At 50.6% G+C, this 16857-nt stretch overlaps 5 protein-coding genes across 7 annotated transcripts; 3 read left to right on the forward strand and 2 right to left on the reverse strand.

Moving 5' to 3' along the window:
• Positions 1-2372: 2372 nt before the first annotated feature.
• On the forward strand, positions 2373-5152 carry L3040_003571 (uncharacterized protein; the record flags this gene model as incomplete). Of its 2 annotated transcripts, none has more annotated exons than XM_066156464.1 (12): positions 2373-2576; positions 2645-2797; positions 2933-3065; positions 3127-3207; positions 3272-3302; positions 3347-3449; positions 3499-3509; positions 3579-3722; positions 3773-3819; positions 3892-4436; positions 4517-4642; positions 4772-5152. In XM_066156464.1, 12 exons carry the CDS (start codon positions 2373-2375, stop codon positions 5150-5152), a joined length of 1959 nt encoding a protein of 652 aa, XP_066012050.1. The 2 variants fall into 2 exon arrangements, with proteins under 2 accessions (XP_066012050.1, XP_066012049.1); XM_066156463.1 differs by having other exon boundaries at positions 3356-3449.
• A 1863-nt stretch (positions 5153-7015) lies between these two features.
• On the reverse strand, positions 7016-8836 carry L3040_003572 (uncharacterized protein; the record flags this gene model as incomplete). Its single annotated transcript, XM_007291887.1, has 1 exon — positions 7016-8836. One exon carries the CDS (start codon positions 8834-8836, stop codon positions 7016-7018), a length of 1821 nt encoding a protein of 606 aa, XP_007291949.1.
• A 580-nt stretch (positions 8837-9416) lies between these two features.
• L3040_003573 (uncharacterized protein) lies at positions 9417-9704 on the forward strand (the record flags this gene model as incomplete). The annotated part of the gene is made up of 2 exons (XM_066156465.1): positions 9417-9574; positions 9623-9704. The coding sequence occupies 2 exons, from the start codon at positions 9417-9419 to the stop codon at positions 9702-9704; spliced, it is 240 nt and encodes a 79-aa protein (XP_066012051.1).
• A 79-nt stretch (positions 9705-9783) lies between these two features.
• On the forward strand, positions 9784-11636 carry L3040_003574 (uncharacterized protein; the record flags this gene model as incomplete). 2 transcript variants are annotated; one of them, XM_066156466.1, is made up of 3 exons in its annotated part: positions 9784-10507; positions 10586-11065; positions 11119-11636. In XM_066156466.1, the coding sequence occupies 3 exons, from the start codon at positions 9784-9786 to the stop codon at positions 11634-11636; spliced, it is 1722 nt and encodes a 573-aa protein (XP_066012052.1). The 2 variants fall into 2 exon arrangements, with proteins under 2 accessions (XP_066012052.1, XP_066012053.1); XM_066156467.1 differs by having other exon boundaries at positions 10589-11065.
• A 3074-nt stretch (positions 11637-14710) lies between these two features.
• Positions 14711-16232, reverse strand: L3040_003575 (uncharacterized protein; the record flags this gene model as incomplete). Its single annotated transcript, XM_007291889.1, has 2 exons — positions 14711-15692; positions 15790-16232. The coding sequence occupies 2 exons, from the start codon at positions 16230-16232 to the stop codon at positions 14711-14713; spliced, it is 1425 nt and encodes a 474-aa protein (XP_007291951.1).
• Positions 16233-16857: the final 625 nt, after the last annotated feature.

Below are 16857 nucleotides of genomic sequence, written 5' to 3' on the forward strand. Positions count from 1 at the left end.
GCTGACTGGCTGATTGACTGGCTGACGAATGACCGACTGGCTGACTGGCTGACTGTTTGACTGTCTGACTGAAATCCATGGATGATGGTTGGAGAATCGCAGTATGGGCTGATATGCCCCACCACGCTAGACCACGACCGGATGCAGAGTAGGCGAACATGCAGATCCGTCAACGCGGGGAAGAGGGGCAGATGGCGGATTGGTGGGGCGGGCCAGAATCTGGGGGAGGGGCGGGGGGGGGGGGGGGGGGGGGGGACTGGGGTCTGGGGGGCGGGGGAGCCAATGGCATGATTTGGCGAGGGGGGGGGGAATGGAGCCAGAGTGGAGTGGGAGTAGACGGTGGATGGTGGAGTAGGTGGGGCCGGGTCATTGCCAAGTATTCTTGGAGTCCTTACTTGGACTTTATGTCTACTTGGAGCTGAAGATAGGGATGGGAATGGGGATGGGGAGAGGGATAGGGAGAGGAATAGGGAGAGGAATAGGGATGAGGTAGGACATGTACAGTAGGTACCTAGGTACCTATGTACCTAACTATAACTGCGCACGTGACTGTGATTATAACGATGAATAAGGATTTCTCTCATGGTAAACGATTGGTGATTGAAACAAGGATTACCGTAGCTAACTTAAGCTTCGGTTACGCCTTTCTGATGGCATGTGCGACGGATGAAACTCAACAGGATAGGATAGACGCAGTACGTACCTGCGCACGGAGGAGGGTACACGAGAAACTGCGATGATTCCATATGAATCCCCCCTTTCGATAATTCACGTGAATGACTAGAGGCTGATATCAATCCCATTCAAGCCAAGAAACCGTTCGGCGAATGGATAGTTGCGGGCTGATAATGAGGAAAATTGAATAGGATCTATGCTACGTACGCAATTCATACCCGTAAAAAAAAAAAGGGGGGGGGGGGAGTATATAGACTCTCTTCTATCCTCTCATAAGAAAAGAATCAACCAAGTATCAAGGCTGCAAAGAAAGACGCCACAGGGTTGACGGGCGACCTGGTCGATGATGGTCGATCGGTATACGTAGTAGAGCTTGGATCCTAGACTCGAGACTCTAGGCTGAAAGACATTCGGTTCAATTGCTATACCGGTATACTTCATGTAACTTTTCATTATGAATTATGTTTCACGTAGCATCGTAAACCTTCATGAAAGAAATGGCTCTTTCTAAGCTAATTGCCGCTTGCTACCTAGGTTCTAACCAATACAGCCAGTGCTGTATACGTATCCGAACTCTTGGCCAAAGCAAGCAAAGAATCAATGGCCCTCATCCAACTTTAAATCTGGAACGAATGATTGGCTATTGACCGCGGCCGAGAGTGCTGACTGCAAACTCGGACATCGGATATCTTTGACTTTCCTCTTCTCTTGAAGGAAGCACCCGAAATACAAGTCACTACCGAGCCTCGTCCGCGCTGTTTAGATCTCCCATACGAAGCACTCCGCGCCCTGGATGACTTCATGCCTTGGCATTCTGGCGTCACTATCTGAGACGAGAATTCCCAGAGATGGATGCAGAGAGGGACACGGGCGTACAGCTAGAGCACATCGATTCGTTTGGTACAACCAACCGATCGACGGCGGTGTGCATCGATATGTTGTGCTCTGGGGGAGATTCGCTTGTGCTGCTACCACTACGTCGGCTGGCTCGTTAGTTGTGTATTGTTTTGTTTAGAGAGCCTCTGTTACGTATTTTTTGGGGGAAAGGCACCGCATTGCACTCCCGCAGCAAGGGAGGAACGGGCCAGTGAGACGAAAGGAGGGCTTTTCATTCCTGCAACAATCCAGCTGCTCTCTGGCCACTTTGGGTGCATGCTGGAGGGGACGACCTGCAGCTTGTAAGAACATAATATACATGTTGAGGTGCAAGTCAAGTGGCAGCAGCTGGCTCTATGTTGCGTTCCGGATGTGGAGTAATGCAGAGCAACATTACACCCTGTCTTACGTACTCCTGCATCACGGCCGGTTGGTATTTAACTCGACTAAAAGACATGACCTGTGAAAGTCAATTGAGAGCTTTCTGCCCTGGTGTCAGGTTTCCCGGATTTCCCTCGTTACGCACAGTGGTACATGGAGTCTGAGACATGCATATGGACTCGATGTCGAGGAAAAGATCTTCACCCAAGAGCGAGCTGAACACTCCAGCGTGAGGCAACAATACAGAGTATGTTTTTCTTCATCTGACAGGGGTCTAGCGTCTCAACCACCACTCACTTCCCAATATGCCAGCTTCATGTATACGGGGTATAAGTAGAGGCCGGCGGACTACCACTTTCCTCCTCTTGGATCTCGTGCTTCCGTTGCAGAGTTTTGAATTCCAGAATCAGTGAACCGACTCCTCTTCAAAATCAAAAAAAATGAGGTCTCAATCCCTGGGCCTCGCTGCCCTTTCTGCCCTTGCTTTCTTCCTTACCAGTACCGCATCGGCCAAGAGCCGCACTCGAAACCAGCGTCTGGCCGACCTCAAGTACAAGGACTTCAACTACCCGCCTCGAGTGAGCGCGCACCGCGTCAAGGATAACCAGGTTGATCTCGGCTACGAAGTTCACGAGGGAAAGCTGGTCCGTCACTCTGGACCTATCATCCATCCCTCTTTGTCGAGAACGTGATTTGCTGATGAGATTGTCAGGAGAATGACAAGTTCCTGTCCTTCAGAAATATCCCCTATGCCGAGCCACCCACCGAAGAGAAGGGTGGTCGCTGGGGAGAGCCGGTTTGCCCACAATCGGTCAGCCACGAAGTGAACACGGGCGCGGTTGACCACAAGTGTCCCCAGACTCAAGTAAGTCATCATTCCATATGCCCAGTATCTAAACTTGAGATATGCACAAGCGATAGGTGTCACCTCCACCTCACCAGCGGCTCCTCAGCGAAAGTGGGTAAGTAAACGGTCGCTAACCATGAGATTTCGTACTAGGTCGGGTGGGTACCCGTTGCCGAAGCTTTCCTGAAAGACTTTGCGAACACAACCAAGCTTCTCCCGGCCAAGTGGAAAAACGAAATCGACTCACCGGACTACAACCAAACCATGCCCGCACCCGTCCCAGGAGGTATGCTGACCCTGCCATCTCCCCCTCCCCTACCACCCAGCCTGACAATATCGGTCCTCAGTTCACGAGGATTGCTTGACTCTCGACGTGATGGTTCCAAAGGCTGTTTGGGAGAACAGGAACAAATCTGATGCGACGCCTGGTATGTCATTCCGCCGCCCACGGATCTGTCTCAACTCAGGATCGTCGCTGATCGAAACCAACAGCTGCTGTCATTGTGTGGATCTATGGTGGAGGGTATGTCAAAGCAGTGCATGCTCGTACCCACGCTTGTTTTGAAGATTGCGCAGGTTCATCTTCGGATGGAAAGACCAATATGGCAGCCCGGAGGGATTCTTCGACGCCGCCGAGGCCAACGATCCCGAGGATGGAAACGTCATCTATGTAGGTTTCGTCCCGTATCATTCGACGAGCCGCCACTGATTATACATAGGTCGCGATGAAGTAAGTTGTGTGGTAGCAGGGCGGCGGCGTCCGAGCCTCGGAGGCATGTACTAACAGCCGAATCTATAGCTATCGCTTGGGTGCTTGGGGATGGCTCGGTGGCCCCAGGTTCAAGAGCGAAGGAGGAATCCCGAATCTTGGACTTCTCGACCAAAACTTCGCCATGAAGTGGGTTCAACGTTACATTGAATCTTTTGGCGGAGATCCCGGGCAGTAAGCCAAGCCCAATCCCCCGTCTCGCTTAATTTGTTGACGTCGAGTAGAGTCACCGTGATGGGTCAGAGTGCAGGTGCTTCATCAATCTTGCATCGTACGTAATTCCCGTGCTCCCTCCCCCGTGCGATTCAGTGTTCAGGGTGAGGTACTGAGAACAGTTGCGCAGACATCACCGCCGGCGCTGGCAGCGAAGAATACGCGCCAAATTTCCAGCGAGCCATCCTGCAGAGCGCGGGATTCTTCCCCCAGCCCAACGCATCGCACGATGATTACATCTACTCCGAAGTCCTGCGCCTGACGGGGGCCGAGAGCCTGGCGGAGCTGAAGCAGCTCAACACCACCATCCTCCAGGCCGCCAACGCCAAGATGACCTACGACTCGCCGTACGGGATCTTCAACTTCGGGCCCACGGTCGATCTCGACTACGTGCCGGATCTTCCCAGCAAGCTGCTCGCCGACCCGGAGAAGCGCCACAAGGGCATCGGCCTGCTGCTCGGACACACGGCGTACGACGGCCTGCTCTTCACCCCTCCGTGGGTCCGCACGCCGGAACACCTGCGCACGCACGCGAAGAAGCTGTACCCAGGCATCCCGCAGACCGCGCTCGCCTACACGGACGCGCACTACCCCATCAAGCAGTTCCAGGATAGATTCCCCTGGCTGCCCATCGTCGCCCAGCGGAAGATCGTCAACGTCTCGGACTTCCTCGACGTGAGTTGCACATTCTGTTTCGGACGTACCATCGAGAGCGAGATGCTGACCCTCGCTGATTGATTGATCGATCGATCTAGGACATCGCCATCCAATGCAACTCCTACTACCTCACCGAAGCCGCGCTCGAAGACCAACAGGCCCCCGTCTACCGCTACGTCTTCAACACCCTCCCCGCCGTTCACGGCTACGACACCGCCTACACCGTACGTACCACCCTTCCCTCTCGCCCGCCTCCTCCTCCCATCTCATCCCCCTCCCCCTCCATCTCCTCCCCCCGCCCTCAAACCCCAACCCCAAACCACTAATCAACACCTTCTCTCCCCTCTCCTTAGTACTACCCATCCCCCAGCCCCTTCGGCACCGCGGACCCCACCCTCGCCAAGTTCAGCCAGGCCGCCATCGTCAACTTCGTGCGCTCGGGTATGCCCTTCCCCTCTTCCTCTTCCTCCTCCTCCTCCTCCTCCTCCGCCGCCGCCGCCGTCTGGCCCGCCTACACGCGCACCCACCGACGCGTCATGAACTTCGGCGCTCCAGGCCAGGCCGCGCAGGACTTCTCGCACAGTGTCGGCCCCGACGTGCTGGATAGGGAGAAGTGTGCGTTCTGGCAGGCGGCGCCGTATTGGCCGGTGGGAGAGGAGAGGTTTGTGAAGCAGGAGAATGGTGGTGATGGTGGTAGGTATGCAGGGTATTTCAAGGAGGGGTTGAAGAATTAAGAAAGGAAAGGGGGGGGGGGGGGGGGGGGAGAGAAGTCATAGGTATTGCAATCGAATCGCATCCGAGAATGAAATTTGGTCGTGTAGATTGTGCGGTTGGATTTTTTAGATGTTTACGGAGAAACATGTAACTGGTTATAAGTGCTGTTGTTGTCCCTGTTGTCCCTGTTGTCGCTGTTGTTGTTGTCGCTATCATCGTTATAAAAAACCTACCAACTCGCAAAGTCCTCGATCACGCAGCTTCGCACGACACGACCCGACACGACACGACACAATACTGTAAGCGAAGCAACCCTCTAACCCTCCAACCCCAACCCCCTCTCCCTTCTCTTTCAAGTCTCCCCCCTTTCCTTCTCCATGCCCACACCTCCCGAACACTACAACCCTCCACCTCCCATCCACTCCTATCCACTCCCATCCGTCGATCCTGGGGAACGGGTCAAGTCCAGGCCTTTTTTTTTTCTTTTTTTTCTTTCTTTTTTTCTTTTTTTCTTTTTTTCTTTTTTTCTTTCTTTGTTTTTCTCGCGGGTGGAAAAGGTGATCACTTCACAGAAGAGGTTTGGGCTTTGGCGGAGCTGGCCGCTTCTGGGTTCTCCCAATTCATTACTAGGTGCGGATATCCTTTCCTTTTATACATATATATAGATATATATAGATATATATATATATATATATATATATACATATATTAGTTTTTTTTATATATGTAGATAATTTAGGGGACGTTATATAGAAAAGAGATCTCGCACAGATTTCGAACCTGCCCATCGCCCAGGACGGCGAGGTGGGTCGGTAGGTAGGGGGCAGGCACCATGATAGAGCAGAGACTCACGCCGGGCGCGACGGGAAAAACATGAAAACGGCATGAGCTGTGAGAAAAAAAAAAAAGATAAAAAAAAAAGATAAAAAAAAAGATAAAAAAAAAAGATAAAAAAAAAAGATAAAAAAAAAAGATAAAAAAAAAAGATAAAAAAAAAAGATAAAAAAAAAAGAAAAAAAAAAAAAGATAAAAAAAAAAGATAAAAAAAAAAGATAAAAAAATTCGTGTATCAGTTCGGCAAAATGTTTGCAGCAGCCCCCAAGCGACGGAAAAGCACAGAGCTCAAGGCGCAACCGAAACTAACCTAACGTTAGAGTAGAGCGACTCTCCTTCCTCGTCCGAGATTGAACGCGGAATAGCTGTTGATGCTCCGCGGGTGTGTTGATCCCGGTTGCCCACCAGAGGCAAAGGAAGGCAGGCAGGCAGGCAGGCAGGCAGGCAGGGGTCAGCAGAGCTCTCTCTCTCTCTCTCTCTCTCTCATCTTCTAGGGAAAGCTAGTAGATAAGGTATCAAATCAAGAAATATACTGAGAGAGGGAAAAAAAAAAAAAACGGTTTCCGGGGAAACAAACGGCTGGGGGACGGTATTAAAAAAAGCTTCGTTCAGCCACACCTTCTAGTATATATATGTATACGGGATACGTGTGATGTGGTCGCTTTCTCCCGGAGAGAATGGGACTTTCGCGTTCGCCCTGGTCCGTGGCTGGGTTCGGGGCCTGAGGATGAGCCTCGATTTAGATGTGGCGTCGCAATGATCTCGCGGCTTCGACTGCGACAACCTTTCTCATCTCTGCCTCTCTATATACAAAGCTTGAACCTATTTCAAGACCTCGCTCTGATGCCGCGACACTTGGATTCCGTGATCTTACACTGCACCATGATTGGATATGGGTAGAGCAACGGAGTTCGTAGTAGTCGTTTGAAAAGATCGAGAGCTGTCTTTACGACGCAGAGCAAAAGTCCAGAATTTTAACAAGATCGAGTACGGATGGAAGCAGGCACCCGGTACTTATGGGTATGGAAAATCCGAACCTTTGCATTTATTCATGCCTCCTCCCTGTGCTGCTCAATAACTTTCTGCAACATGGCAATAGCCTGCTGGGCATCCACCCGCCCATCCTCATCCAGCCGCATCATCTTGCCCAGCAGGAAGTTAATCTTGCCCGTCTTTCCCGCCAAGATTTCGCCCACGATCTTCTGATCCAGTACGCTCTTGGCCATCTCCTCCAACTCTTCATCCGACATTGCCTTGAACCACAAGCCTTCCCTTTCAATGACCGCAGACGCACTCTCGTCGTTGCCCTTGAGCCCGTTCAGGAAGAGCTGGGACAAGACGTGCTTAGCAGTCTTGCCTGTTATCATTTTGCCATCTAGATAGCGGAGGAGTTGTGCGAGGCTGGCATGCGGGATGATGCAGGAGCCCTCGTTGGTCATGCGAAGGGGATTTTCTTCAGCGGAGGTGGGGTGCATGAGGCCACCCATTTCATGCAGAACCCAGTTGCCGCAGAAGCGGCCCACGACCTTCATGTCTTCGCCAGGTTGAATATATTCTTCTACTAGGTTGCGGAAATATTCTACTCGGCCGCCGTCGTTGAGTGAGACCATCGACATTGCGTCTTTGACTGTGAGGCCGTATTGCTCGACAAGGATATTGATCTCTTCGTCTGGGAGAACGCCTAGTGTGGCTCCGAGGTGATCGAGGAGATCTTGCCCGATGACCACAGGACCGAGATCTGGATCTGGCATGTAGCGGTAGTCGACTTCTCCTTCCTTTCCTCGTAGACGCTTGGTCTCGGTGCTCCCGATTGTCCATCCTCGGGTCTCCCCTTCGATGACACCTCCATGTTCGAGGACGGCGATTTGTCGATCCCGCTCCGCAGTGATGGCATCCTCGACTGCTTTGAAGCTGCTCAGATTCTTAATCTCGGTCCTCTGGCCAAGCCCTTTGACGCCAGCGTATTCATGCGGTTCCTCCGAATTACGTCTCCGTACGGAGACATTCACATCGGCTCGGAGGCCACCGGATTGCATACCCAGAACACAAGCATCCACTGCACTCAGTAGTATCTGCACCTTGCGGACCAGCGCAGCAGCCGTGCTCGGATGGTGTATCTGAGGCAATGTGATAATCTCGATCAAGGGTAGCCCTACTCTGTTGAAGTCCAGCAAATGTATATCTCCAGGCTGTGAGATGGTCTTTGCCGTGTCTTGCTCCAGCTGTACTTGCTTGATACCGATCCGGATCTGCTCCCCATCCTCCTTTGCAATGCCATCGTGTGCATACAGCGTGATGTGTCCATCTTTCGCGAACGGCTCGTAGTACTGCGTGATCTGGTACCCGGACGGCTGATCCCAATGAAAGTAATGCTTTCGATCGAATCGACTCGTTTTCTGTACGTCGCAGTTCAAAGCGAGTGCGGCTCGCAGAGCGGGTATGAGAGTTTCCTTCTGGAAGGTAGGCTGGGAGCCGGGCATGGCCACATCGAAGAGTGCGACGTGGGTATTCGGTACATCGTTGATGGTGGATGCGGCAGACGAGAAGAGCTTTCGTTCGGTGTTGAGCTGGGCGTGTATTTCGATTCCCACTGTCAACTCCCACTCGTCTAGAGACTGATTGTGCTTGTCCGATTTCTTCCCGCCATCAGCCTTGCGCTTTCTGGCCTCGTCTTTCAATTGCTTTCGGAATGCGACTGGGGGATCAGGGTCTGCGAGGGTCGGATCTGTGGTTGCTTGTGTGGTATGATTTCTCTGGGAGTACACAGATGATATGGTCTGCCGGGCATGCCTCTGTCTCAGACATCCACGAGACGGAAGCTGGGCTGCGAAGAGATACCTGCGCAAAACCGCCGGGGGAATGCGTGCCATTGGGTTGGTTATTTGGGTTCAGGTTCAGATCTGATCGGATTCGAAGATAGTTGGGGAGACGCGAGATGACGGCCGTGGAAGGATGAGAAGACGAAGATCGTAGTGAGTTGAGCTTAAGCAGACGAAATATTTGCGCAAGGAAATGCGGCTCGGTTGCAGTATTTCGCGACGGCGTCTCTTCGGCCCGGGCCGGCCCGTTCCACGCCGCTTCTTTAATATTATTCTAACATTATCATTCTTATATATGATTATATCTACTGAATATATATGTACATCACTAATATGTGTCTGTCACCAAGATCTTGGTCGCCGAGCTCAACTAAAGCTACCTCTATACAGATCCCGGCCGCCGCAGATCACATTGCTTAATTATACTTATACTGGGATCTCGCGCCCAAGGTACGGCCCGCTCAGAGACCCCGACTCAGGGTACTGTACTTGTACCCCTCCAAACACACCTGACATGGCTGATCAGACGACAGCAAGCGTCATCACATATATCACATATACACCCCCTTCCTCCCTCCCTCTCCCTCCTTGCCTTCTACACACATCTCCCACATCTCCCACTGCATCGACAATGAACATCCCCATCCCCATCCTCATCCCCATCCCCATTCTCGCATCACTCCAAGAACTCCAAGAATGCACCTCTGGCTCGCATCAACAACTCTCCGACTCACCGCCACCCCCAGATCCCGCGACTAAGTCCAGGGACGCCTGCAGCTATCATCTGAAGTCTGTTCGCCCTTCCTACTTTTGGAATGCGAGGCTGACAAGGGCCAGATTACGCACCACATCCCACAATGACTACAAACTACAGCATTCCATCTGTCGAATCCATTCTCGAAGTCGCTTCCGAAGATGAAGCAGGAGAAAAGGCCAGGAACAAGGACTTGGTAGCTGCCAAAAACAAACGCCGTCGCCCGAGATCCGAGCACACAACTATGAAAGCAGACCTTGGTAAGGAGAGGGAAAGGTCGACGCGGAGGCTCAAACCTGGGGGTAAACACTCCAAGGGTAAACCGAAGAAAACTAAAGTCAAGAAGGTAGGTGGACCTTCAAGAGACTATGGCCGTGAGGAGTCAAGAATGAGGCATCGACGTGGGCCCTCACATCGAAACTCAGGTTCTACGTCCTCGTCGCCGGATGAGGAAGAGACAGTGCTGGATCACAGGGCTGTGTTGGCAGCCAAGTCTCGATTGACGTCACCCTCAATGGTGTCGATATTTACGACGCAAACGACTGCTACCAATAAGTCACATTCATCGAGTGGGAGCAATTCCACAATCACGCAAGCATCAGTCACGAGAAGGGCGGCCGTTGAAAAGAAGCCAGAGGTAAAAGAAGCGGGAGAACAGCCAACGTCATCGTCGATGCCTGAGTCTCCCAACGTCTCCCAGTCCTTGGAAGACGGTAATCCTCCAAAAGCTGAAGCTGGGGACGACGAGGACGAAGAGGACGACGACGATGAGAGTGAAGACGAAGAAGAGACACCTCAATGGCAGCCAAAGCGAACAGAGGGTGAGGGTGCATACGTCGAATCCGCACCTCCTCACCAACAACATATCAGTACATCATCCTCAGCATCAAGCAGCTTTCACGAAGAGGACAGTTTCTCCGAGCCTGCAGCAGACAACGAAACCGATCGAAGCAGTAGCCCAGAGAGAAGTGAGCGCAGTCATGACGAGACCCTACACGCTCCCACATCATCAGATCAAGCATCAGCTAAGGTAAAATCTCAACTAGCAGCAGCCCAACAACGGCAGCACACCCACGTCTCGATGCAGCAACTCGGTAACCCGAGCATGCCCCGTGGCAATGTTCCACGCATTTCTACATCAAATCTGAGTAGCAGATCTCAACACCAGGCTCAGATGCAATACCGGCCTCTTCCACGCGTGGAAAGGCTCCCAGCTACCGGGTACGAACTGTTGGCATCAATGCTCTCCGAATTCAGCGCCAGCGAAAGTGGTCCAAGAATCAAACCTATTTATCGCAAATTCTCGGCTCTGAATCATCGGCTCCTGCTGCATCTGCAAGACGAGCTAAGCGAGCTCGAAGAGCAGCTCCGCCAGTTGGATCACGCAGACACACAGGCCAGAGTCGTTGACATTCACGGTCATATTGTGCCTGCGTCGAGAAGATTGGCGGCACAGGCTGGTGGAGAACTGCAGTGGCATAAGACGGATATCTTGGGGAGGATTGGGTACAAGCTGGAGCAGTACAGTATTGCCTCCAATATCCACACACCCGAGAGATCGTACTAACTACAAACAAAGACCACGTCCTATCCTCCTTCAAAAGCACTCAGTCCCTGGCTCATCCAGACCCAGAGGACATCGAGCTATACCGCGCGTATCTCCAAACCGAACAGCCCATCGCAGAACCCGAAACGCATTTCCTCGATCCAGCCGACGACCTCGTCTCTATCACCTCTGACCCGCCTCACTCCTTCGCTTCCCCCTCTTTGACTTCATCCCTCTCATCTCGCTCGCTGCCCTCTTCCTCTCCCGGCTCGCCCCTCCTCCAAACCCGCCAACCAAGCATGGATCTGCAACCCGTCCTCCCCGGGGTCGCATCTGCCCTCGCCATTGCCGTACTGGTTCCGATTTTAATGTTCTCGGTAATTCCAGGCTTCGTGGGACGCGTGACCGTCGCGGCTCTCGTCGGAGTTTTCATGGTGGGCGCGCTGGTCCAGAGCGGTATTGTGGATAGGGGGTGGATGGTAAAGAGGGAGGGGTTTAGTTGTGTAGGCTGTTATTTAGGAGTTATGGTTGTTCTGGCCGGCGTAGTTTGATCTTATGACATTTGATCTAGTTTCGTGCTGCTCGTTGCTGACTCTTTATCGCTTATACGATTGCGTGTTGGAAATGTATATTACAGGAATTATTAGAGTATAAGGATAAACGGGACAGAGATAAGGAGCTAATTAGGATTGGGTATGGAAAGGGGTTTGGGCTGGATTGGATTGGAATAGATCTACTTGGATAGAATAGGATAGGACTAGATTTAGCTAACCGGCATGGACTTGATTTAAATTGAGTTGCTCTTGCTGGATCGGGAAAGCATTGGTAATTAACAGCAGTTGAATGGATTAACTTGCTTGTATATATTAAACAGACCAAAGCCGTCACATGAATCGGGAGTCGATTTATGAACTGTATTAGTATGAATATATTAATTCCTCGGAATCCATTAAATAACCTCGATTTTGGTTTTTCATAACCTCTTAATCGTACCCTTGGTCGGCGTACAAGTCAGAGGCAAGGGTTGCGGTTCCTAGTACTTTTCAGCGATACTGTCAACTCTTTGGCCCCCTCCCTTTTTTTTTTTTTTTTTTTTTTTTTTTTGTGACTGCTATGTAAATTTCCAATGTTTTTCTTGCTAATCGTCGGTGACCTTGAATTTAATATGTAAAAAATCCCGACCTGCTACAGCAAGTCGGTCAATTCTTTCGAATTAAAATTTTAAGGAAACCGACGATTAACATGAAAATGAATTTGAAAATGTAATATGAAAATGTGATATTGGGTTTTTCTCAATATCAGACCTACTTCGAAAAAAAAATAAAAAATAATAGTGAGTCAATGGAGTTTCGGAACGCAAAGCCATTAATTATATTTGTATTTTCAACCTCGTTGGCGGCGGCGGCGCTCGGTAAAGAACAAGCTGCTTAGTAAGGAATCTGCTGCTTGGTGAGGCAAGGGGATGGAAAGCTTACTAAGAAGAATCCGCTGCTTGGTACGTAAGGAAGAGGCTGCTTAGTGAGGAATCGGCTGCTTGATAGAGAACAAGCTGCAGAGTAAGGAGTCTGCTGCTTAGTAAAGCAAAGGAATACCGGTAGAGAACTCACTAAAAAGAATCCGCTGCTTAGTAAAAAAGAGGCTGCTTAATAAGGAAATAATAGGCTGCTTGATAAGGAAGATATAAGGTTCACCATGATAGGGAATCATTATGCGAGGCTCCGATGATGCTCCGTTGGTATTCAGACTGATCTCTAGCCTTCTAAACCCCTGAACTCCAAGGAACCACTGGGAAATAAGGCCAGTATCGTGCACGTGACCGAGCCAAGCCCGCAAAGCGCCCGAGTACCTATACCGGTACTCTACTCTTTATTTATAAAAACGATAGTATTCCAAAAACGAGTTTTTACGTATTTTTTGTTCATTTCTTTTTCAAAATGATTAGCAAACTGTCTTGAATATTGAAACCGAGCTTTTTGATAAGCTCGTTCTGAAAATCTCAACAAGGACGGCCATCGGAAGGCTACGAAATGGTCTCTTTTAACAAGACGTTCATCTCGGTAAATTATTTTTACCTAAATAAAGCTTAGTACTGAATTTCAACGGTCTAATAGCCGCCGTCTCTTATAAAAGAGGATCAGAGGACCATTCAAATGACCCCCCACGACCCTTTAAGGTAACCGTGCGCTACTTAATAAGGCAAGCTGTCGGCGGCTCTTACGTAGTAGTTACTCGTTCCATCGCGTGCGCTACACCGACTTTTATAACACACCGACTTTTTTTTTAAACTGATTCGGTACGTCAAAATTGCTAGCAACGCTTACTAAAAAAAAAAATGTCTACAATTCATTATTAAAGCTAAATAATTTTTCTTATAGCTATATCTATACAATTAGAAACCTGAATCATCTGCTTCGTAAGCTTCGCAATGCAGCTTGGTTGCGCGCTCTTTCGAAAAGGAAGGAGATCGTATTCGGAGCGATCAGAATAAAGAGAAATACTACGATTACGAGGCAAACCGCGCTTCGCGGATAGAAATAATAATGGCAATGACGTAAAATCAGAGCGCTTAAAGGCGTGGTGTGTATGGATACTACGCAGATTCGATATATTGAAGTTTTATTTGCAAATTTAAGATGGCGACGGTGCTGTTAAGTTCGGCTTTACCTTTCTCTGATAAATTTCAATAGCGCGGGTAGGAATTAAAATGTGTTTTAAAAGTCGGTGTGTATTGAAAGTCGGTGTAGCGCACCCGATGGAACGAGTAACTGAGAGCAGCCGACAGCTTGCCTTATTAGCGCACGGCTACTTAACCTCCTTTCCTTATCGATTTTCTTAAGTAAAATAGATACACTTGACGAAATATAGATAAAGAACTCCATATCACCTTTAAATTCCTTTTTTTTTTTTTTCAAAACTAATCGCTAGCCGTATTAGCACCAAGTTGTATATATACGTATATATATCTTTGTTTCTTTAAAATTTCTAACTTAGATTGATAGATAAAAAGTGAGCTAATGGTTATGGTAAATTTATAATATTTATTAAGTATCGTTTGCTATTTCTACTTTATGCTTTTCGAGATAATCGTCGGCTCGCTTAGGTGGGCCTCCTTACAGCCTTTTAAGACTGAAAGGCTGTAAGGAGGCCCACCTAAGCGAGCCGACGATTACTCTTCATACATCGAATCGTCAATTGGAAAATAGCAGTCGAACACGCTATTAATTTCTTCTCATTATCGTACTTCAATATTTAATACCCATCGTTATTTACATCAATTTTGAAACTGAATAATAAATATTATAAATAGCATATACTTCTTTACGCAAGCGTGCGTTTTGTATATACGATAGTGGTTTGTTTAAGCCTTATTTATAATCTATGGTCTTCTCGGCCTTTAAATCTTGCATTAAATTAACGAAGAAAGACGACGACGAATTTAGCAGCAATTGTACTCGGTTCAATATAAGGATTAGATGTCCCGAAAACAATAGCTCTAGCAATTTTATCTTCCGTATCGGCATCAAGTTTAATTGTAGTATTGTTGGTTAATAGCGTACAGAATAAAAATCATGAAAAAAATCTATCGTATCGCTGAAGTGTACTAGGAACCGCATTCCTGCCTCTTTCAAGAAGTCATGTAAGTAATCGTCTTTGTCTTATACCACTCGTCTATGCCTTGCGACCCGAAGCGTCCCCACCCGCTAGCCTTGACGCCCCCGTGCGGCAGCGCTGGCTCGTCGTGAACCGACATGGCGTTGATATGCACGGCACCGGACTCGATCCTCTTCGCCACACGAAGGCCCGCCAGGAGATCTCGGGTAAAGATGGACGAGCTGAGGCCGTACTCGGTGTCGTTCGCCAACTGAATAGCCGCCTCCTCGTCCTCGACCTCGATCAGCGAGACGGTCGGCCCGAAGGATTCCGTGTAGTAGATGTCCATCTCTTTCGTAACGCCCTTGACGACCACAGGCCGCATGAGCACCGGTGCAGCCTCCGCGGCGTTGACGTCCCCGAAGATGACCTCCCCGCCTTTGCGCTGGGCGTCCGCGACCAGGGCCTTGTTCTTCTTGACGCCGGCCTCGCTGATCAGGACCAGGGCATCGCCCTTAGAGGGGAAGATGGCCTCGATGGTCCCCTTGAGCACCTCGGCGAACTTGTCCGTGATGCCTTTGACGACGATGATCCGCTCGGTCGCCATGCAGATCTGGCCGCTGTGCAGGAACGCCCCGACGGCGCATTCCCTCGCGGCCAGCTCCAGATCCGCGTCGGGCAGCACGATGGCGGGCGCCTTGCCACCTAGCTCCATCAGCATGGGCTTCAGGTTCTTGCCAGCGAGCTCGGCCACGATGCGGCCTACGACGGCGGAGCCCGTGAAGTTGATCTTGCGAACGGCGGGGTGCTCGATGATGGCTCTAGTAACGGCGGCGGCGTCCGAGGGGTGCGTTTGGATTATGTTAAGAACGCCGTCGGGAAGGCCTGCGTCGCGAAACACCTGGCCGAGTATGCCCATGGACTGAGGAGCCAGTTCCGAGACTTTGATGACGGCCGTGTTACCCGCTGCTATGGCAAAAGAGAACGATCGGAGACCGAGGATATAAGGTGAGTTCCTGAGATCCCAGATCTGTCAGCCACCCGGCCTTTCTCCTTTTTTGTTTTGCTTCTATTTTGTACTGCGGGCGGGAGGAGGAGGAGGAGACGACTCACCAAGGTGCCACGCCCAGAATCACACCAAACGGCTCTTTCAGCACCAGCGCCTCCTTCTTGGGATTGCTCAGCGAAGGAATGCTCCCCCAGACGGACCCGATCACGCCCGCAACGCTCCTGAGTCCTGCAATTGCATTCGGCACATCGAAGCCGCCTGCGAAGCTGGGACGGGCGCTGATCTCCGCCTCTTCGACTTTCCCGGCCTCCTCGAGTCGCGCCTCGAGGAGGTCGGCGGCCTTGTAAAAGATCTTGCGTTTGGCATCGGGAGTGGTCGCAGCCCACGCTGGGAATGCGGCCTGCGCAGCTTCTACGGCAGCGATGGCGTCCGCGACACCAGCTGCCGCAGCACGGTGGATGACTTGGCCGGTGGAGGGGCTGGTGACATCGATGGTCTTGGATGTGGTAACATCTCTGCCGTTGATGAAGAGGGGAACGGTGAGCATGATGATGATGATGATGATGATGAGGGAGGTGGTGGTGGTGATGTTGAGGGTATTGTTGATGGGATGGTGTTGACGTCGTTGCTGTTCACTCACGGTAGAAGAAGAAGAAGAAGAAGAAGATGAAGAAGATGAAGAAGAAGGAGAAGGAGAAGGAGAAGGAGAAGGAGAAGAAGGAGAAGCTGGAGATGAGATGCTATGCGGGCTATCCCCAGTGAGGGGAACAAGTCGGTCGGGAAATCTTATCTTCCATCTCCCGGGAACTCTCAGCGGACTATTGTCCGCCAACTGCTGCTATCCTCTTCGGATGTGGGCATTGGGCAGCGGCATACCTATTTCCTCGTGATCTTCACGCCTGTACTCTCTACCAGAATAGGTGAGGGGCGCGGGGTGCGGGGATTATTGATGAGGGTGAGGGTGAAGAGCTTGAATTTTGGATTCAGCCCTTGGCTCTGGGGGTCTGAACCGCTCTCTAGCGTCGGGACTGGGTCACGAGGCCCGGCTCGGGGGCTCAGACAAGTCACTCAACAAGACTCAATAGGACTCAACAAGGTCAGGGCGGCGGACGGGGGGAAGGATGAGGCTAGGAAAGGTGGTGTTGGAGTCTTGGAGAAGAAGAGAAGAGGAA

This window comes from Drepanopeziza brunnea (genome assembly GCF_022702325.1).
Source record: "Drepanopeziza brunnea f. sp. 'multigermtubi' strain 214-2 chromosome Unknown ctg5, whole genome shotgun sequence".
Taxonomy (NCBI): domain Eukaryota; kingdom Fungi; phylum Ascomycota; class Leotiomycetes; order Helotiales; family Drepanopezizaceae; genus Drepanopeziza; species Drepanopeziza brunnea.